The sequence below is a fragment of the Onychostruthus taczanowskii genome, unplaced genomic scaffold, assembly GCF_017590055.1.
Source record: "Onychostruthus taczanowskii isolate IOZ18803 unplaced genomic scaffold, ASM1759005v1 scaffold1, whole genome shotgun sequence".
Classification (NCBI taxonomy): Eukaryota; Metazoa; Chordata; class Aves; order Passeriformes; family Passeridae; genus Onychostruthus; species Onychostruthus taczanowskii.
In genome coordinates, this window is record NW_024496525.1 from 18,951,413 (window position 1) to 18,973,077 (window position 21,665).

Consider the following 21,665-nt stretch of genomic DNA (forward strand, 5'->3'; position numbering starts at 1 on the left):
AGCAGGTTTCAGCAAACCAGGGAACATATGAGAAGACTATGAAACAGTAACAGGGAAATGGAAGGAGGGGAAATCGAGAACCAGGACATTAACACTGATGAAAACAATGTGCTATTTGTTAATAGTGATAGACCCTTTTTTTCATGAAACTCTTTATTCATACTCTTCTAATACATTCCTCAATGTATTAGAATATTAAAAAATTCCTATATTCATTTCAGTCTATGACGTAACAGAGCAGATCAGTATAGTTCTACTGATCTATGCATTTCTACTCCAACATCAATAAATCTTTTCAAACAGTGAAAATAAACTATTTCTTTAGCATAGCTAATCCTTTTGTAATCAGTCCTCTTGAGTCCCCCAAACATACCATGCTACAGGAATTAACCTACTTTCAAAAAAATTTTGAAGTCTTTCCACATGCACAGAATTTTCATTCACTTACAATTTATGTAGCCTAGAAACCAAAATAAAGAAGGTTGGCTTGCTGCTTAGGAGAAAACTCACATTATATCCCTTGTCTGCCACTGTCTTCCTGCAGGATCGTGGACAAGCCATTGAGGACATGTTTACAGTTCACAGTACAGAACAATGCAGAGTGCTCTGAGCTGCAGATTCCCAAGCACTGCTGAACCTGTATGAACCAGTCAGTACTGGTACATGAAGGTATCATTGCATGGAGGTGGTTGCCTGGCTCATGGGATCAGAGATCACACAGCCTGCTCAGGTGTCTTTTCACCAACAATAAAAGCACTTCCTGGTTCTTTACCTCTTTTCTCCATTTGAAGAGTAAGAAGAGTTGCCCTTCCATGTTTTGGAGAGATGCTGCAGGCATACAAACAAGAAAACTAGGGAAGTGCAGACAGAACTGAGTTCCAGAGAGGAGGGAATGCATGCAGAACTCTACCCATGCAGCACTTGAAAGTTGCTTTCCTGCAATAGTTTTATCTTAGGCATCAGGGGAAAAAATTTTTTTAAAAATCTATTACTACTAAATGATAAAGTTAGAACTGGAGACACTAAGGACCAAGCTGTGAAGAGAAAACTGATCAGGATCAATTTGACTTGGAAAATGATAAAAAATGTTGGCACCGATTCCAGAATGTAGTGACAATCTGCAGCGTTAATGATTAGACAGACAGAAGTTCAAATTGCAAGCACGAGACTTGGCACAGGAAATTAAACCTATGGCTCCACATAAGTCCCTGACCTGGCTAGCACAAAGTGGTGTCTTTTGCAGGTACAACTGAATGCTCACTGTAACCCCTATAAGAAAGGCTCACATGCTAGACCAAGCTCAGCACACTAGTTTGGAGATGAGGAACATTACATTTAGATTCCTATTTCACACAAAGCATTTTTGGGATTTGAAAGCAGTTCTTTCAAAAAAAAAAAAAATACCCTGTCTGTTCATTATTCTGTTTCCAGTTAAATCTTTCAGAAGTGTCTGTTCTCTACCAGTGCAGAACAGGAAAAATATGTTATGGGATAGGAGCCCATTTCCTCTCCATCTCTAGAAAACAATATCAGATAGACAGAAAGGAAATTAGGAATTTCTACCTTTATTCAAAAGCTCACTGGAGAAGTTAATGAACTTTAAAACCGGTACAATTTTTTGCAATTTGTGTTCCACAGTCCCTTCAGAAAAAAAGCCCTTTCCTTCCTAGCTAAGTACAGTGTTTTATACTTGTTATATTTATAGCCATATTCCTTTCAGTGAAGTTTGATGTGAAATCATATCAGTCTGTGGTCTTTCCTGTAGACCCACTTTCAGTACTCAAAGCTGGGCTGGCTACAAGATCTGGAGAAGACCTTTTTACAAGTGCAGGTAGTGACAGGATAAGGGGAATGGTTTCAAACTGATAGGGGATGTGTTAGATCCAATATTAGGAAAGAATTCTTTACTGTGAGAGTGGTGAGGCACTGAAACAGAAGTCGTGGATGCCCCATGCATGTTCAAGACCAGGCTGGATGGGTCTCTGAACAACCTGATCTAGTGGAAGGTTCCCTGTCCATGGCAGGGGAGTTGAATTAAATGATCTTTAAGGTCCCTTCCAACTCAAACCATTCTATGATTCTATGACAAATACAGAAGCCTCATAAATATTTGCTGACATTTTAAAGCTTGATTGGATGTGTAGAGTCACTGTATCAGTCTCTGTGGAAGTAATTCTTAGTTGCCAACAAAACAGGGCTATTCTGGCACTGCTATACCAGTTGATCTCCCAGACAGACTAAATATTACATGTGCTGTATTCAAATAACAAAAGCTTTGCTGTTATCTGCATAGGTAGTCCTGATTAGAGCCAAGTCAAGAACAAATTTAGGGGCAAAGGTAGAATTCCTGCTCAGGGCAGAGGTCTACTGCAGCACATGCAAACGGCTCAGCAGCGCAGTGATCTCAGCAGGGGTTTCTACACAGCACAGAATTTCACTGCATGTAAAGACATTTGTATGAAAAGGCTAAAGGGAGTACTGTGAGTTGGAGAAAACTGAACACAGGGAAAGAAAACACACCAATAAACACCATTTAGACAATGAGTTTCAACCCTCTAACTTCAACTGAAAAGTTTAAAAAAAAAAAACAAGGAAGGGGAAGGAAGGGCATGGAAGGGCAAGGAAATCACCTGAAAGTACTCTGGGAAATAAATTCAGAAATATGCTGATTTGTCACATGAGGTTTTTCACAGACCTCTTTCAGGAATACAGAAAAGGGAACCAGTCCAAAACAGTTACAGAAGAAGGAAGTTACTGCCACAGAGAACCGTAGATCACAAAAAGTTAGGCCAAGTTGGATAAAAACAGCTCAACCCCAACTCTAAGCAACATTCAGTGTTACATAGAATCATGTAGTTTGGAAAAACCCTTAAGATCATTGCGATGTTCCAGTTCACACTACGAAAATGTAAATAAACAGTGGACTAAAATTGCCATTCAGAAGAAGAAATCGCTGCTAAGTGTTTTATTTGGTCTTATGCAAGATCACAAAGACACTGCACTGTATTTGGAAGACCAAAAAAAAAAAAAAAAAACCCAAAACCCAAAACCAAAATGACACCGTAAGAACAAATGATTGTCAGGAGTAAAAAGAATTAAATATTTATAAAAATCTAGAAGACATTATAAAACAAAGGGAACACTATCATTCACTATCCATGTATTCCATGTTCACAGAAACTAATTTCAGATCCTCTCTAACAGAGACAAACCTCCCATCTCAGAGAAGAATAGAGGAAAGAATTTATTTCTCAAGTGGTCTGTATACCACTTGCATACTTTTATCAAATATTTTATATCTTAAAAAATAACACATATTCCAATAATTTATGCCTGTATTTCAATCCTTTATCAATATTATTTACTTTTTCACTAACAGCAAAACTTAACTCTGTCTTAACAAAGTTTCATCCATTTAAACCATTCTGAGATGTGATACACACAGCGCATTTGCACAGTCTTCCTCTACAGAGCACAGGTAAATGAACAATTTATGCTGTTATTAAACAGAAATTGCATGCCTTCTGGTCTCTAATCATCCTAGCCAGTGTGCTGCCAGAAATGAAAGGCACTGTTTAATGCACATTACACATCCTGCACTGCAGGCAGCAGCACCCCATGCATGGAAGCACAAGAAGGGGAAATTAAGTCTCCATCCTCTGCTGTCACCTCAGTTGTGTCCAGTTCCCACTGCAGGGACTGCCTCACTTGGCATGGCTCTGCTCTATCCTTTTTCACTGCGCAAAGCTTAGTGCCATGGTGCTACCTTAAAACACAGATCCCCTGCTACAGACCAATTATTTGAGTGATGGTCAGAAGGGAGGGATGCTGCCTAATAATTATCCAATACAAACTGAAACAAAAATTCCTTGATAAGCTTATTTTGAGGTCTGCTGATACTTATCAGCTACATTTCCTCCAGATGAGATTTGAGAATCTATTTGAAGACATGAAACATACAAGAATTGTATTTCACTTCTACTACAACTATTTCTACTTTTAAGAAAGAATAATTGTTAATGTGCCAAAAATGCCAACTAATCTTTACAAAATCTCTGGCTGCAAGTCAGGGTTATTAGCATTTCCCTCCAACAGGTAGAAAAGCTGAGGTACAGAAGGCAATATGAACTACCAGCCCTGAATTAGTGCTGGAGCTCGGAATCAAAACAAGCATCCTTGCCTCTATGGACAGCTGTGCCTAATTTCAGCCTGGGGAGGCAACACAGCTCTAAAAGAAGCATTTAAACTCCTTGCTCCCTGTCCTTTCCACAGTGCTGTTACTGAAAATATACCTGCCCCTCAAGCAAAATGCAGATGATGTCCCCCAACAGGCCTGTGCATGTCTGGCACACTCCCAGTCCCGTGTCTCTAGAAGGACTGAGGACCACTGGGGCAGAAGGGACTGAGGACATGAGAAGTTTTGAACTGTTCTTGCAAAATGTGTCCATTCAGGGGCTGTAGAATGATTCCTGTCACAGGCTTTGCTGCTTCTTTAGATAGAAGAGGTCAATTTCAACCAACCATCAATTGCTCACAAATAAGAGGCAAAGGCAATTAAAACAATAAAAACCTTACAGAGGTGATAAATCTGGAGTGCTTAAGGTCCCCATTCAAAAGAAATCCTTATTCACTGACTGATATGTTTAAGTATTACAGAAGTTAATGTAGGCTCTATGAAGTGATGCTAGTGATTTGTTTGGAAGGCAGAAGCAGGGATACACATTTAGCCTAATTTTCCTAAAAAAAAAAAAAATCAACCTTTCAGCATTTTGGGCAATGTTGAGTTCAACAAAGAACTGTGTTCAAGTATTTTGCCTTCAGAAATGATCTCATGTGAGTAACAGCCTACAGAGCACTACAGAAGAAGTGGAATTTCTCTCTGAAATCCTCTACCCAGCTCTGTAAATGCTATAGCCTGTTCTCAGGGATCATCAAATTCCATGGCAACCAGCATGTATTTCCCCACACTGATGCTGAACCACAGCCTTTTGTTTGGAGTGCTAAATGCGAGTATTTTGAGATGCCCTTCAGAGGGTTCCTCAGCAGCTGTCCCGGTAATTTGTATACATTTCTTGCACTTGGTGCTTAAGTTACAGAATGCTTTTATGTTAGAGCTTTCAACATGGATTAATACCACAGGGTGGTGAGAAAGCACAGCCAGTGTTAGGGACATAGCCTGGCTCTTACAGATGAGGACACAACCAATGCAGCAGGTACACACTGGAGAATAGGCTCACAAGTCTCCTGCAGCACGAGGAGAACCTCCCATGAGAGTTCACACTTCTCAGCACTACAAGAGAGCTGAAACAAAACCAGATGATGAAGCAGAGCAAAACACTCGATCTTCCACTTGTAGCGCACCTCCAGACCTTCGGTGGGGCGTATTTTGCCTCTTCCCAGGCAGAAGAGCCCTGGTGGCCCCTCCCTTGAGGGGGACGGGCTATATGTAGCACACCGCTAGATGAGCGGCGCGGTTCCACAAGAGCCCATCCTTCACCATTGCTTTGTGCTACAGGAGCATCGAATACGCCCTCCACCCACCACTGCTTCCTACCTGGAAAGCTCATCCCAGCTCTTCCGTTCCTCTAAGCTATGTCAACACAGATACCTGCCCCGGGCTCCCAGCAGTGTTTTACCGTCTGCGGGGCCGCCCCTGAGCCCGCCCAGCCCGGCCCGGCCCCGCCCGTCCCTCAGGCCCCCGCAGCCCGAGCGCAGACCCCCGGCGGGCAGGGCGGGGCCGCCGCTGCCCCTCGCGGCGACCCTTCGGCAGCCGCTTCACGGCCCGGCCCGGTCCGGCACCGCCCCAGGGCCCGCTCCCGCCCTCCGCCCCGCCTCCTTATCGCCCGGCCGCAGCCGCCTCCCTTATCGCCCTTATCTGCCTTATCGTCCGCGGGCAGCGACACCGCCGCTCGCCCGCCCGCGCCCCGCCCGCAGCAACCCTGCTCCGCTACGGCGGCGGGCGCACGCTGAGACCCGGCCGAGGGCGGAGCAGGGCGGAGGGGAGCGGTGTCCGACCCCGCCCGGCCCAGCCCCGCCCGCTGCCGCGGGCGCTCGGGCCGCCGGCGCCTCCCCCGCCGCGGCGGCGGCCTGATGCGGCACCCGGCACCGCCCCGCCCGGCTTTTTCTTCCCTTCTCGCGGCGAACCCTCCGCTCTGATATCTCTGGGGGCGAGGCGGGGGCGGTGACGCCCCGTGCCCGGAGCCGGCCATGCGGGGCGCGGCCCCCGGCGGCCCGGCGGCGGGCGGCAGGCGCTGAGTGCGGGCGCGGCGATGCCGATGCCGGGGGGCGACGGGGCCGCGGCGGCCAGGCAGCCCCCGTCCGGCGAGGCGGCGGCACCGCGGGACGAGGAGCAGCAGGAGGAGGAGGGCGAGGAGGATCTTCGCGACGGCGGCGTCCCCTTCTTCGTCAACCGCGGCGGGCTGCCCGTGGATGAGCCCACCTGGGAGCGGATGTGGCGGCATGTGGGCAGGATCCACCCCGAGGGGGACCGGGTGGCGCAGAGGATCCGGGGCGCCGCCGACCTGCCCAAGGTGAGACCCCCCGATCTCACCCCCGGGCTGGTTCGGCGCGGGGTCCCTGCGGAAGCGCCCGGAGCGGACCGTCCCCCACAGCGCGGACGGAGGGAAGGGGGAAACGGCGGCATCCCGCTGGGAGGAGGCGCCCGCCTGTCCCCTTAGGAGGCCGGTCTCCCCGGCTCGGGAGCGATCCCTGGGAAAAACGGGCCCCGGGACTGCTCTTGCTAGAAGCACAGCCGCACTTTAACTCGGAGTGCGAGAGGGTGTCTGCGGGGCTCTGCCCTCTCTGGTGCGCCAGCAGCACCCTCTTCTTCTGCGGCCTTGCTGGAAAACGGACTTCAGGTAGCTAGTGTGTGAGCGGCCTGGAAGGCGAAGGGAGGAATGGGCAGTGGCTAAAGAGAAAGACTGGATAAATGATGAAAAGATGAGGAGAGTTAAATTTAGAAGAGCCCAAATACTTGAGGTGGGGGATTGAGACAGGCGGAGGTGAGACTTTGAACCTGAAGAAATTTGATTTGAGTACAGTCTCCCACACCAAAAGGCATTCTGGAACAGAACTGTGTCTGTCAGAAAAGACTTTTGATGCCAAGCGTTTTAAGAGGAGTTAGCAAACGCTTGCAAAGCTTACTGCTGATGTAGGGTCAGGTGTGATTTCCAAGCACATTCCTGGCCTTGCTGCAGAGAACTCTATGAAAAGAGGAACAACTGACCATTTCACTGAGCCTTGTACCATACTGAAACATTTCAATGTGAATTCTTGTGATTGTTGTTTTCTGTATTGCATCTCAGCTGGAGAAAAATCTCTCCCTTTTATTGGCATACTGTGAACAAAAGACACTGCAAACATTTGGTGTGTCACTCCACTGGCAGGTTATAAGAGTATTCCCATCACTCTAATAGGGGAAATTCAGATACAAAAAGATTACACTTTTTCATCTCAGGCTTTTTTAGCAAGGACTTACCTCCTTGGGAAGGTAATTTGAAGTATGGAAGAACATGCTGTTATATACTATACAGACAATCCATATTGCTTTCCATGAGGAATTCTGGAGAAGCATGTGATGCAACATCCTTTGTGCAGTAAAGAGTCAGAGGCATCAGTGACAGTGGAACAAATCCTGAGTCCTGATTACAGTCCCTATTCTAACTCCATTAGACTTTTCCTTCCTTTTCAGTTTTCCTTCCTTTTCTATGACTTTGTCCTGAGCTTAGGTGAAGGCTGAAAACATGTTTCAGATCAGTCAGAACACACACTACCTAATTTCCTAACCATAACTATTGATTTGGTCAACAGAGGTGAGGGAAATGGAAGAAAGGAGCTGACAAACAAGACTCCAGTGAATGACAGGTGGGGAAATACAGTGTTCAGTCCCTCGTTTTGGTCTTATGTGAAGAAGTTCCACTGTTCTCACTTCAGAGTCCTCATTCAAGAGGGTTACAGTTAGGGGACACCAGTGGTCTGAGGTCTTGTGGTAAGAGGCAAAAGTGGGCTGTTTTGTTTTGAGGGTTGTTGGGTTTTGAGTTGTTGACAGGTTTTTTGCATCTGCTAGCACCCCTGGGAAATAGATCTGTAAACTGTATTCAGCACTCTGCCATCTGAGATGCCATTCCCAAGCTCACTAAGCATATAGCTGGATTTCAGGAAACCACAAGGATGGATGAGCTCTGTTTTCTTAGCTCCTTCTCCCCTGTAGGGATGTATTTTTTTTCTTTGAGGGCTGCTTATCGCTACTTGTCTCCGTGCCATCAAGCTTCTCTGAAAGGCAGGTGCAACAGATGAGAATCAGGGCAGTAAGTGTACTCTGCAAGGCTAGCTCCTTTGAAAAGCCAAGCTCTCCATGTGCTGGGGGGTGAATAGTCCTTTTTAGGTGTTGGGAATGCGACAGTGACTTACCTACTCCAAAATTTTGGCCATGGATCGTAGCCAGCATTGGGTGTTGGGAGAAATAACTCTCTAAAAAGCTGTCAATAAACTATAATACTGTAAAATGATGACTGGAGGAGGCTGTGATTAGACACATGTTTACAGATCAGCTTATGGGGTTGTGTCTCTCACTGTAGTCTGAGAGCTCAGAGAGCTTCTCTAGTCTCTATTTCCTTCCAGTAGACTTGGGGTGAGTGCCACTCTCCTGTAGGTTGTGTTCTTTCCAGCAACAGGGCGGGGTATTGCCTTGCTTCAAGCTGCTGGAACCATCAAATGGGTCCAAGCTGGAAGTACAAAATGATGTGTGCTTGGCTCATAAAGAAATGGATTTTAAATGAGATGGTTATGAGGGCAAAGACAGGAAGAGTTGCATCTAATGGATTCAGAACAAGAGAGCCAGAAAAAATAATCTGCTTTTTCAGTCAGGCTCTCAACCAAGCCTGATGCCACTCCTGTGTTATTTGCAGAAGGAAGAGTAGGGAGGAGCTTGGATACACGTAAGTACCATAAAAGAAACTGTTGCTAAACTAGGCTGGCCAGAAGAGCACCTCTGTGATACCAATAAAGGTGGAGCTTTGCCTGTGCCTCGCTCCCATCTGCCTTTCCTCACATACAGCATGGCCCACTTGTACGTGAAAATCTTGGTTGTTCTCAGGATCCCCTTTCTGAAAGCAGAGTCCCAATCCCATGCATATAGACAGCCTGCCAGTGTGCATTAATCTAGAAGTGGGGTGATGCAGCTACTCCACAGAAGTGTTGAGGGATCAAGGGTGTGTTCATTTGGTCTGCTAAGCCTGGCAGAGCATACTTTGGGAAATCTGAGCTCTCTTCAGCTTTCATAATAGCTAAAGGGAAGTCAAAATAGATCTCATTGCCTATCTTTTCTGTTATAAATAAATTCTTCTCTGCTTTCTGAAGGACTGTGAAAACTAACTAATATTTATAGCTCTTAGGAGATATGCCCTGGATGATGCTGGGAAAGAAAAAAGTATAAGGATCTCTTGTCCTGTCAGTGTGGAATTGAGGGATGGAGACCTTATTCCTCTTCTTCTTCTTCTGTTGTCCTATTAAAATGCTATAGGCCTGATGCAAAAAGAAACTGTAGCCCAGTCTGGGCTGCAGGCCCAGATCTGAGAGAGAGCACAGTGTACTTTCATCAGTTTAATTACTTGAGGTGCAGGAGGCTCTTCCACATTAACTAGTCCCCTGCTGAACTGATTGCCATTATGCTGTCTCAGTGTTGCACAGTCCTTTGAGGAAAAGGAGATCTGGAGGTCTGTACTAGTAAAGGGAGGAGGAACTACCCAGAATCATTAGTCTCTGCTGTCAGCATGCACTTAATCTGTCTGTCTCCACTGAAAAGCATTAAAGTCTCCATGCTGAAGAAAAAAAACCAAAATTGAATAGTCAGCCTGCCCTGATTGTTACCTCGTTGGTTCTGCCTGGAAATTATTTCCTGTGACTCAGTGTGTCAGCTCACAGCATCCAAACTGACTCAGCTGAAGCACTACCAGAGATGGCTCCATTCCTGTGCCACTCTCTGCAGCCTTCCCTGCTCCTGCTGCAGCTGAACAAACCCAGTTTCACATCTGCTCCCACCGTGCCTGTGCTGCCCCCTGGGAGTGAGGCAGCCGGTGCCTCTGCGTGATGCGAGAGGCAGCAGCTCAAGGTTAAGCCATCTCTGGTCCTTGTACCGTGGGGGGCACAAGCAGAGTGCAACCGTGTGGCAAACCAGGACAGGGAACTGATCTGGCTGAAAACTACCCATGCTTGCTGGCTCAGCTTTCAGCTGCTCCAGGTGCCTGACCTGCTTCACCAGTCACTTGTACCAACACAGGAGAGAAGGAGGAGATATATGGAAATGAGTGGCCACAGAAATACCTGTGAAGGGTGCACTAAGCAATACCACTGGCTATGAAACCATGTCCAGGAGAGGCAGTTGTGCACAGCAGAGTGGAAGGCTCAAAGGAAGAACTGGCTCTGACTCACTCTTTCATAGCTGTGGATAGGCCAGCTCTGGGGGAAGTCTGAGGAGGAACTGAAGTGTTAAAAGCCAAACAGCTGAGAAAAGATGCAGTCTGATCTTAGCAAGGTGCATACAAGGCATTAGCTATCTTTCAGAGAGAAAATATTGGGCTGTTTCTCCAAGCCTATCAGTCATCCCAAACTTGTGTCTTCTTTTTATTTGTCCTGTGGACAGGTCTTTTCTCTTTACTTAGACACATTTTATCAGCTGCTGACAAGACTACAGTTATCCCCTGCAGAGCAAATGGTGAAAATGTAGAGGAAAATCTGATTGGACCCATAAGGCTGAGGCCTCAGAATGGGACAGCAATCTGGAAGGTGAACACCCAGAAGTCATTCCCTGACCATGTAATTCAAAACACCAGACACTGCAGGGCAGGGAGTCATGCTGTGAAGCCTATGTCCTAGTCAGTGCCAACTCATCTGAAATGCCAGGAAGCAGTGATGGACCTTTCTACCCTTGCTTGCAGGACTGTTCCACCCTCTGGTGATATTGGAAAACTCGTCCATTTTTGCCTCTTTTATTTTTGTTTTGTGCCTTTCAGTTTCAGTACTCAAATGAGGCCACACTCCCTCAGATGATCACTTTCCTGTCTTGTATCTTGCCTTGTTAATTCTATCTATTTTGTCCAATGTAACATTGCATAAATGCAGGACCTTTCACATAGTTTATCTTGCAGCTCTGTGGTGATGCCTCATTCTGAATCCTTTCCCAATTTCCATTGTGGAAAAAGAGGAATGTTTCTGGTGTGGTCACTTTGGGCAGGCAAAACGGTCTGGTTTCAGAGGAACATGCTCCCTATAGCTATGTGCCACTGAGCTCAGCAAGAAGCTGGAGAGGTTTGGAAGAAGTGATTTATGTTCTGCTCCTCATTTCAGATTCCCATACCAAGTGTGCCTGTGTTCCAGCCGTCCACCCCCATCCCTGAGCGCCTGGAAGCTGTACAGCGCTACATCAGGGAGCTTCAGTATCCTTTGCTGTTACCTTACTCGCTGGTGTGATAACCCAGGAAGAAAGAGCAAGAGGACTTTCTTTCCCTGTGACAAACAGAAAAGCTCCCCTGTTGTGGCTGGAGGAGAACTGAAACTTGTTCCCTGAAAACAGGAAGCTGGACTTGGGATAATGTTTTGTTTTGCTGCTCCATTTCTTTTCTTTTTTTGCCCAAGTTACTTTCTGGTTCTGTTCGCTGCATGTAACAAATGAGCATGTTGTCAAAGGCCTTTCCCCACAACCCACTCTTCTAGGTCAGTGGCTTTACGTGGTATTTCATTAAAAACACACATATCTGAGATCCTGACAGCCAAGTGTCAGATGTACTGCAAACTGCATCACCTCATTGTTAAGATGTGGGTGAGTTGAGGTGATGGGCAAACCTTCTCAGGTCATCCTACTCAGTCACCCTTCTCTGTCTGAAGAATACTGAGTCACCCTGCTTTTTTGCATCTGTGGTTTGCTGCCCCTTTATATGCAGAGCTGTGTGGCTGTGTTCTGGGAATGAGATTTCTCCATTCCTGTTGTGCTGGAGAGCAGGTATATGCCATGCAAACACAATCTGATCTCACTGATGAGATACAGATCTAGCTCTGGCTTCAGCCCTAATTCAAGGTATGAAGGCTGACCTTTTGACATCTTTCACCCATCCACAGTGGTTGTGCTCTGGATTGGATCCCAGTCAATTTTAGAATAAGGTACCATGAGTGTTTCATTGCTCCGTGTATTCTGTGCAGATTAGGGCAGGAAGAGAGATCAAACTGTTCTGCCCCGGTTTTCTAACTGGAAAGCTGAGCAGAGCATGTGCTGTCAGCATAAACCTTTGGGAATTGGAGTGGAAACCCATCTGTGGGTATGAGGAAGAGAAGAATTGATAAGGAAATGCAGTGGAAATATGGAGGACGTGTCAGTGGGAGAAATGCAAAAAAGGGAGGTAGAGATTTTCTTCTGTTGCTGCTACATTTGTGGAATCATGATTTTGCTGTGAGAATAGTAAATACCATGAATGTCTTTCAGACAAGTTTTCTTCAAACTCTACTTTCCAAGCTGCCAAGCCCTTAACTTCTTGCTTCCAGGTACAATCACACTGGGACACAATTCTTTGAGATTAAGAAGAGCAGACCTCTGACTGGGTAAGTGCTGGCAGCCTCCACAGCATTTAATCCTTTCTTTGTTGTTGGAGCCCTGCTATACACACTGCTTTTTCTCCATCCCCTGCCCAAGGTCTAGTGGCACTCAGGGCTTTCATTACTGCAGCTGCATCCTGCTTTGGGTAACTTTATTGTCTGTTGCCTGGTGCATAGCTGTGTCTGGTCTTTCTCAAGAAAGAGAGTAGGGTTTTTTGTCATGAATCAGTAAATCCAGTAGAGCAAAAATAATGTATTGCAAAAATGTGCATATTCTACCTGCTTCTAATTGGAATGTAACTATATGAACTTCTGAGAGATTCTGAAATTAGGTCCTGCTCTACAAAAGCTTTGTGAAAGCCAGGTATTTTTACAGGTCTAACTTCATAGCTTCTGTGAGTGCCTCTGCAGAATCTAGGCTCACTAAGCTTTTGGTGACTCATACTTTGAACGAGAAGGGGTACTCTCCTCACGGCAGATTTTGGGAACTGCTGTGCCCCAGAAGTTCCTGGCAATAAGCACCTGATGTTCATTGACTCTCTTAAAGAGCATATGGAGAATCTCCCAAGACTGGCTTCTTACTCTTGGTCTAGTCCATAGATTTATGTCGGTCTAAATGCCTTGTTTTGTAATCAGTCCAAGGTCTCCTCCATGGTACTCACTGAACAGAGACTAGGGTCAATGCCAGGGAAGAAGGTTTGTCCTTGAGGCTTGTGTGGCAAACACTGCTAGCTCTAGGTCCTTTGCGGGTTTTACTTGCGGACACATTGGTGCTGTGGTCTCCCTGAGAACCCACGTTGGCCAGTAAGCAGTTTTGCTGCAACTCACTGAAGTGAATTCCTTGGAAGCAACAACGGCATGTGGCAGAGACCTGGTTTGGATTTAATATCTTCTTAAAGAAGATACTTTGTTCTGTTCCCTATCCTCTGTGGGCCACCCTCTCTCCTGGAAACTTACCTTACAAATATAGTGCAAAAGGGCTGAACTGGCCACAGTGCATACCACGAGCCCTCTAACTGTCCTCATCTTTCCCTTGTCCCACTCTGCAGGCTGATGGACCTGGCCAAAGAAATGACCAAAGAGGCCCTGCCAATAAAATGCCTGGAAGCTGTGATCCTGGGAATGTATCCTTTCCTCTTGGAGTTGTGCATGTCTGCCCATCCTTGTGTTTTTGCCTCTGCTCTCTTGCTTGTAATGCTTTGACAGTGGTGATAATACTGTCACCAAGCCCCACATTGTTCTTTTTTTCCTCCCCAGTTCTCCCACAAAACCCCATCAATGAAATTCAAATCCAAGCAATTCTCTAAAGTATCAGAACAACTCTGGAGTTTCTCCTCCTTCACCAAGAAGGGTGGTGCTGCTCTGGTCAGCCATATAAGATTGTAAAAGACAAAAGAGCATCTAAAGAGGAGCAAGAACACTAGCTAGAGTTAGGTCAGGAGATCCTTTGTGGATAGCATTGTTCCCTTACTGCCTGCATGTGTTCTGCATTAAAATAACTTACAGATCTTCCCCAACTTCTAATTATGGTGTATGTCATTTACTAGCTTAGGCAATAGCTTTATTAGTTCTAGAAGTGTGTTATCTTTTAAGTACACATCTTTCCTAGCTAACTTCCAGATTTAGTTTGTCATACTTGGGCTGTAGATTCTTCATGTACCTGGAGGGGCAGAGATGGTGAGTGAATGGTTCAAAAGTGGAGGTTGGTGAGTTTTTATCCTGAAGGTGTATGAAACAGTAGCTAGTGAAACAAATTAAAGCAAACCGAGGAATCATGCTGCAGTGTTAACAGTTTGGGAGCTATGAAATACAGTACACTTAAGGTGCTAGCATTGCAACTTCTGCATCACAGAACTGCATCAAAATTCACTTCCCTTTCTTGACTGTCTCCTTGAAGAGGCCAAGTCTGTTTTCCCCATAACCCAGATGAAAGTAGGGCAGCCTGCAATGAGCTGGGCTCTTGACCTGGAGAACAAATCCTGTCTATGTGATGCTTAAATCGATCTGCTAAACAGGCTGGGAGGGTCTGGAGCAGGTAGGACGTGTCTTGTCAGGAAACTGTTATCACCAGTTATATCCTGAATAATGGCTGCCTTCAGTTACCTCACCAACAACATGACCACACTGGACCGTTTCCCCATCAGCTTCAAAACCCACTTCTCAGGGAACTACTTCCGACACATCGTGCTGGGGGTGAACTTTGGCGGCCGCTATGGGGCACTGGGCATCAGCCGCCGCGAGGAACTGATGTACAAAGCGCCCGTCTTCCGCACACTGAGCGAACTCATCTTTGACTTCGAGGAGGCGTATCGCCGCTGCTGGCACACGCTGAAAAAGGTGAAGCTGGGCCACTGCGTGTCCCATGACCCACACAGTGTGGAGCAGATCGAGTGGAAGCGCTCCATTCTGGATCTAGACAAGCTAACACGGGAAGACTTTCGCAAAGAGCTTGAGAGACACGCCCGTGATATGAGGCTGAAGGTAAGCAGGAAGGATGGAGAAACTCACTGCTACATCCACTGCCTTGCCTGGCTGCTGGTGTACTGGGGGAATGAAGTGACAGGAAACTTTCTACTACTAGATGTGTGGAGTGAAAAGTGAATTGGAGGCTGGGGCCTCTTTCTTACTGAAAACCACCCATTTTATACAGGCTGGTCCCCTAATGGATGCTTGTGCAGTGCTGCAGTTGTGCTTTGGTTGGACTATATACTGTACTATATAGTCCTTGGAGCCATAGCTGTCACTGTAACTTGTTTTTTCTGGCTTTTGCATTTTTGATGCACTTGCCTTACCTTTTTCTTTTTTTTCCCCATATAATAAAACATGGTTAGTTTTTGTGGGTTTTGTTATTACTCACATTGGTTTTCTGCTCATGCAGCTCTTAATTTTATTGTTCTGGCAGATTGGGAAAGGAACTGGACCACCATCTCCCACCAAGGACAGAAAGAAAGATGTCTCCTCCCCACAAAGAGGTCAGGCCAGCCCCCATCGGCGAAACAGCCGTGGGGACCGACGGTGAGTGGGGCTGCTGGGGCAGGAGACCTGTCTAGAACATCTGCTTTACTCAGACTCCACCTTGCTGTTTGGTTTTGGATCCTTCTGATGTCCTGTTGGGTTTCTTTAGAACAGTGGTTATTTCTCTGACCTGCAGTAGCAGTACCATTGTGAGTTTATCATTGCTTAGGGATTTGAGGGGACAGCTGGGTTTTTTTCCTTGCTTGTTTTGGCAGGAGGCAGCTCAGACAGACAGTGATGTTGGTAGCTGACTTTTAACCTTACGCATGGGTCTGAGCTCTGGTGTCTCACAGACCTGTGCCTCAAAGAGATTCCAAAAATTATTCTGCTGTCAGCAAGATTGTTTTCCTGATAATAACCTGGGGTTCCAGAGTGGACCTCCTACTTCCTAACTTGCATTCTGTTCTGTTGAGATCATTGGGAGAATTACGGGAGGCTGCAGAGTAGTCCTGTCCTCAGTAGTGCAGGATCAGTCTGAAGCTCTGTGTACCTTTTCCTGTGCTGCCATCTCTATGTGCAGCATCACCTGAGACTGAAAACAGTTTCTAAAGAGCTATTACCTTCTCTGCTCACAGGCCATCTGGTGAGAAGAAGCCTGCCGATTCCAAAGCCATGCCAGACCTCAATGGATACCAGATCCGGGTATGAAGAGAGCTGTGCCTTGTTGTGCCTGGCTCCATGGACTTCTTGCTGGCCACAATTGAGACCTGGATCCACCTGCAGTGATTCTGACAAATGGGACAGGGGAGTGGGAGCAAAAGAGAGTGCTGATTTTCCCAGGTGCTTACCAGTGGGCCAGTCCCAGAGCTGGATCCCATGGGTCCCAGAGGATTCGCCTGCCTGTTTCTGGGAGAGGTGACCATCTTAATTCACTTAAGTATTTTTAAAAAAAAAAGAAAAAAAAGAAAAAAATATGTACATTAGTGGGAGTTTGCTTCAGGAAGAATATTAAATGAGTGGGGTCAGTGGACTTGCTATCTTTGCCTTGACAGCAAGTAAGTGGAGCATCTTGTCAACAGTACTTCTTCCCTGTGTGCACAGAAGTTTTCAACCCCTGCAAGGCCTGCAGGGCTGAGGGAGAAGTGATGCTGGAATGGGATGGCCCCTGAATCTTGTACAAAAACTCCTGGTCTTGTCATTACGAACACTTTGTTTATCATTGCTCTTGTGAGAGTAGTCTGAATTTGCTCAGCCTGATTTATTGACCATACAAAGTCTTCTCATCCAGAAAAAACACATCTTGTATGTTTAGTCCTGCCTATTTCAAAGTATTTCATTGTCTCTGGGGGGGTAGACAATGGAATGCTGGTGAACTGTTGCTGTAGGTCCTTTGGTGGTTGAGTGGATCAGGATATGCCTATACCACTGCTACATGGAAACAGGCATAGAGAGCTCAATTGTTCCAGCAATGGAAATGGGGCAGGTGGGGGGTGGTGGAAAACCTGAACTTCACATGGTCTGTTCATCAGCCTTCTCTCTATTAACTTCTAGTGGCTGCTACTCAGAAAGCTTGTGGCAGGCACTTCAGTCACTGAGGTACGAGTTTTAAGAGTAAAAAGTTAAGGAAGGATGTAATCATGTGAACAGGTTTTACAAGCATTTTTTTCTTTTTCACAAGGCTCTTGCTCCTTCCTCCCTATTGTGTTAGTGCCAGAGTTGCATACACCTGTTTGTGAGAAGCTCTGCTCAAGAAAATTGCAGCTGCTTTCTTGACAGCTCACCCTGGAGCCTCCTGAAAGCAGTTCCCCACCCCAGTGCCAGAGCTGTGCTTGTGTTCTGGCTCTTTGGATAGCTGCAGTATGTAACAGCACCAGGTACACTAATCTTTCCCAAAGGGCTGGGCTGGGCCTTTCTGCCACTTATGGCCTTTACTTCCTATGCTTCTTTTGGGGGAGTGTTGTACTACTGATTCAGCAGTGTAATGCTTGTCAGAAATTTGGAGTATTGTCAGGATCTCTCTGTTTGAGGCCTAGGCCATGGGAACAGTGGGATTTCCAGAAGTCAGAACAGCATGGTCTTAAAGTAATTTGGATGCATGGATCTGGGGGATGCATAAACTGAGCTTGGGAGTAGGAGTATCCTGGTGAGAAACAGTCTTGTTTTATCACAGCACTGACAAGGAGCTAAACTTTCTGAAATACCACATATTTAATTTTGTTAAAACTGAGTTTATTCTTTCCTTTCTTTCTTTGTTGGAAACATGATGGAGCTGAGCTCTACTAGTTTTTTTGTTACAGTATTCTTGTGCCACATCCTCATAATAAGTAGAGCTATTTTGGGGGCAGAGAATGGGTTCTTAACCCCAAACAAATCAGCTCTTCTGCCTAGTTAAAGCAGTTAATCCTTGAAGCACCACCCACAAGCGATTTAACTCAGACCTTACAGGTTCCTAATTGTACATCCTTAACTGTGATGTAACTTGCAAGACGTATCCATACTACTGCAGTCAGTTCTTCCAATCTCCCTCTGTAGTCTGTACTTTTCTGCTGTGCTGTACAACCAGGAGGAAAATCTATAAGAAGGTGGCAGAACTTGCTGCTGAGCCAAGAGAAGGTTAATCCAGAAGAGGATGCCAGTTTCCACAGTGCAGTGCAACACCTGTCCACTCCCTTATTATTCCAGCTACATGCAACAACTGAAGTTAACAGCAGCAGTGAGCCAAGCACCCATTTGAACATGTCCTCTGGTCATTTTTGTGTGGCTGTAAATTAACATATTTAGGGTCTGGATGCTAATGATGATGCTAGCTGTAAAGGCACCACAGCTACCTGTAAATAATATGGGCCACTTGGAAGCCACAAACTGCCTTTGCATAATGTTTACTATGCAGCGGACTGAAAGTTCAGATGCCACTGTGAATCATATGATAAATACAAGCAGCAGTCAGCAAGGGGAAACTGACTGTCAGGCTTTATTATAAAGTGGATGAAATCCAGAATTTAAAAAAAAATTATAAAAGATGCCTAGAATGCATCTTCACTATGACTTTGTTTAGTCAGTTGGTTAGTTAATTCAGGGTAACTGGAGAGCTCTTGAGAGTAATCAGTAGTGTAATACAGACAACATTGAATAACTGGACAGACTTGAGCTTTTTTAGATGGAAAGGGGAAATGTGGGGGTGGGAGGAAGACTTTACAACAGATGAGACAAGTGAGGGGTCAGCTGCAAGTTAATGATGCATTCTTGAGAGCAGGGCAACAGGGGTGTTCAGCAGTGTTAGATCACCACATCAGAATGGCTTAAAACAAAATGCTTTGTTTGACTTTGTAATTAAGAGCTTTCCTGCAGGATGTAACTGAGGCCAATAGCTTAGAAAAAGCTATTAGCTTAGAAAAAGCAAAGGAAATGGATGTTTAAGATATGAATGACAGGTAGAGTTCAAGGTCTCTTAATCCTCAGCTGCAGCTAGACAAGAACATCCTCTTTCAAGATCTAGTTGCACAATTATATATGTTAGGAAGTGTTTAATTCTTTGCTTGTATCTAATGTTGATTAACTTCTCAAGATGGACACAGGAGCAGACAAGTGCGCTCTGCTAGGGTTATGATTTCAAGCCTTCTAATGTGTTTCTCTGTGTAGAATTCCTGCTCCTTACTGTTTCTGTATCTCCAATTCAGCAGATGGTACAAGAAACTGGAAAAGGACCATAGAGTTCTCCCCTTCTTGCTCTCGCTCCCCCCATCTTTGTAACAGGATGAATCACTTCAATACAAAGCTTTGCTTCCTTCCTAACAAACAAAACCACATTCTTCCATGACAGAGAGGATTAATGCAATCTAGCTTTATGCTGTAAGAAAGCTGAGGGTGCAGTGCAAGACAAAGTTTAGCACTTCAACTTCTTTCCTCCCCCACCTGCTTGGTCTGGTTTCTGGTCTGTCTGCCTTTAACCATAAGGAAAAAGGTGATGAGAGTCTTTTTCACTTCTGCAGGCTTTAGAGCTACACAGAAGGAATGATAATGTAAGTCATACTGCTTTAGTGCCTGCAGAACAAGGAAGATGGATCTCAAGGAGTCCTATTAATTTTTTAATGTTAAATATTAATAGGGTCACTCATGTAGCTGTGTGATGTAAATTTCAGTGTTCAGTAGGTCTCACATGTCTATTCTGCAGTACAAGTCCTGTGAACTCTGTGGAAAGGAACTGTGTTTGTACACTAGGAATGGATAGAAACTGCCTGCATTGTATGTGAAGCTGAGGCGAGCTTTGAAAGACTTCAACAAATGCTGACCTATTACTGGCAAAACTATTCTAAACATAATGCAAACCTTGAAATAAGAGCCCCTCTTTATACTTTTATGTAGACAAGTCTCTGATACCTGGCCAACTGCATTTTTTTTAATGGACAGAATCATTAGTGAGCAAAAATTTCTGCTACAGCATCACTCTGATACAAACTTTGTACATTAATGAGCAGGGTTGGGTGTCCAGTCTGTGACACACTAACCTTTTTTTTTTACTGGTAGAAGCTAAAGGAGTATTTAGGAAATTGATGTGTGTTAGCAACTGTTTTAGGTGGGAGTGAAGTGGTTTTTTTTCAGTGCTTATTTTTCAGTTACTGTGGTCCAGGGTATGGGTCAGTACAGTTTCCTTGGATCTATCAGAATAAATTACTCCAGAACTGTAGTTGAAACATAATCACATAGTAGCTGTATTGCTGTTTTCAAATCTGCTTAACAGGATGAATTTTCTTTTAAGTATTTCAGGTGAAAGCCTTAATCAGGTGCCTGCCCCCTAAGGCAGACTCATGTGTGGTGTTGTATAGATTGGAGCATGACTGTCCTTAAAATTTCAGAGTTTAAGAAACCATAATGAACAGAAGAAAGCTCCTGTTAGCCAAAGGGCAAGAGTCTGGATTAGATTGGCTTGACCTTGCTCCAGTGGCACTGGCTAATCACTTCAGGTGGTTGCTTTAGCTACCTGCTTCTTCTGAGTGAAGTATTTCAAGTGGTCCTGATAATCAAACAGTAGGTATAGGCAGGGGGTGTCCCAGGTGTATTGTGTGTGCAAGTCTGGCTGAAATAACACCACACATACCAGTGGCCTTGCACTGTTGTCCTGACAACATTTAGACCTGCATTATGGATTTCTAATTTTACTTAAAGCAAGTGCTATTCTGGCTTGATGTTTGCCCTCCCAGGGAAAGGTGGAGATGGCCCCTCTACAGCCAAGCTGAACTCCTTAGGGAATTTAATATTTCTGTGTGTCTTCTGAGCAGGTGTTTACTTGTATCACAACCACTCTCCTTCAGTGGTGCCCTGGCCCTTTCTGCTCAAGAGCAACTCAGTTTAGGCCCAGAAGGCCCCTGAATGCCCCATAATCTCTGCAGAGCAGAGTTTCCCTCCAGGTCAGGGTTGAGATGGTGCTAGTGGGACCAGAGCGGTCCTCTTCCACGCACATCAGTATTCTACTCCAGCACTGATAGAGTGCTCCAAAACCATTTACATCTTTATCACTGGTACAGCTCAGAACTAAGAAATTGAAAGTTTTTTTCTTTAAGAACAGTATCATGTGTGTATTTTTGTAATTAATCAGTGTGGTTCTGTGTTCTTACATAGCCAACACAGAATTTTTATTTAGATTTAGTTTTTACCGCACTTCCCATGACCCTCATGTTGATACTTCTTCCAGCTTCCTTTAACACTTAGACAATAAAATTCCCTCTGTACTGCTCTCAGCTTGTGCAGAGAAAACAAGTTGTCTGTACTGTCCTTCTTTTTGCTTTAAACCTTCCCATTACATGTCAGCTGAAAATCAAAGGGACAGCCTTGAGTGATGGTATCAGGCAAATTACGTAAAGATGTCCTTTACTTGCTACACTAGTGGACATGGAAGACCCTCAACCTCCTTTAATCATCTGAACAGGTGAGTATGTCTGTGCACACAGAGGCAGTTGTCAGAGTAAGTACGTATGTGGCTGTTTAGCAAAGGCCAGAATTCATGTTTTCCCTCTTGAATTGCCATCAGTCAGGCCGGATGGGGGAAAAAAAAATCAGTGCAGGCAGCATCAAAAATTTCAGTCTTACAATACTGTACCAAACAATACTGTAAGGGTTAATACAAACCTCTT

At 45.2% G+C, this 21,665-nt stretch overlaps 1 protein-coding gene and 1 long non-coding RNA gene across 2 annotated transcripts in view; one reads left to right on the forward strand and one right to left on the reverse strand.

The window, feature by feature from the left end:
- Nucleotides 1-5,762, reverse strand: part of LOC121334351 — a 40,776-nt gene extending 35,014 nt beyond the window's left edge. The window contains exon 1 of the long non-coding RNA XR_005952433.1: nt 5,555-5,762. This is a non-coding gene — a long non-coding RNA (uncharacterized LOC121334351). The remainder of the gene's footprint in view (nt 1-5,554) is intronic.
- A 252-nt stretch (nt 5,763-6,014) lies between these two features.
- Nucleotides 6,015-21,291, forward strand: VASH1 (vasohibin 1). Its single transcript, XM_041396424.1, has 7 exons — nt 6,015-6,530; nt 11,344-11,432; nt 12,532-12,588; nt 13,632-13,706; nt 14,682-15,063; nt 15,485-15,597; nt 16,173-21,291. Exons 1-7 carry the CDS (start codon nt 6,270-6,272, stop codon nt 16,243-16,245), a joined length of 1,050 nt encoding a protein of 349 aa, XP_041252358.1. The 5' UTR covers nt 6,015-6,269; the 3' UTR covers nt 16,246-21,291.
- Nucleotides 21,292-21,665: the final 374 nt, after the last annotated feature.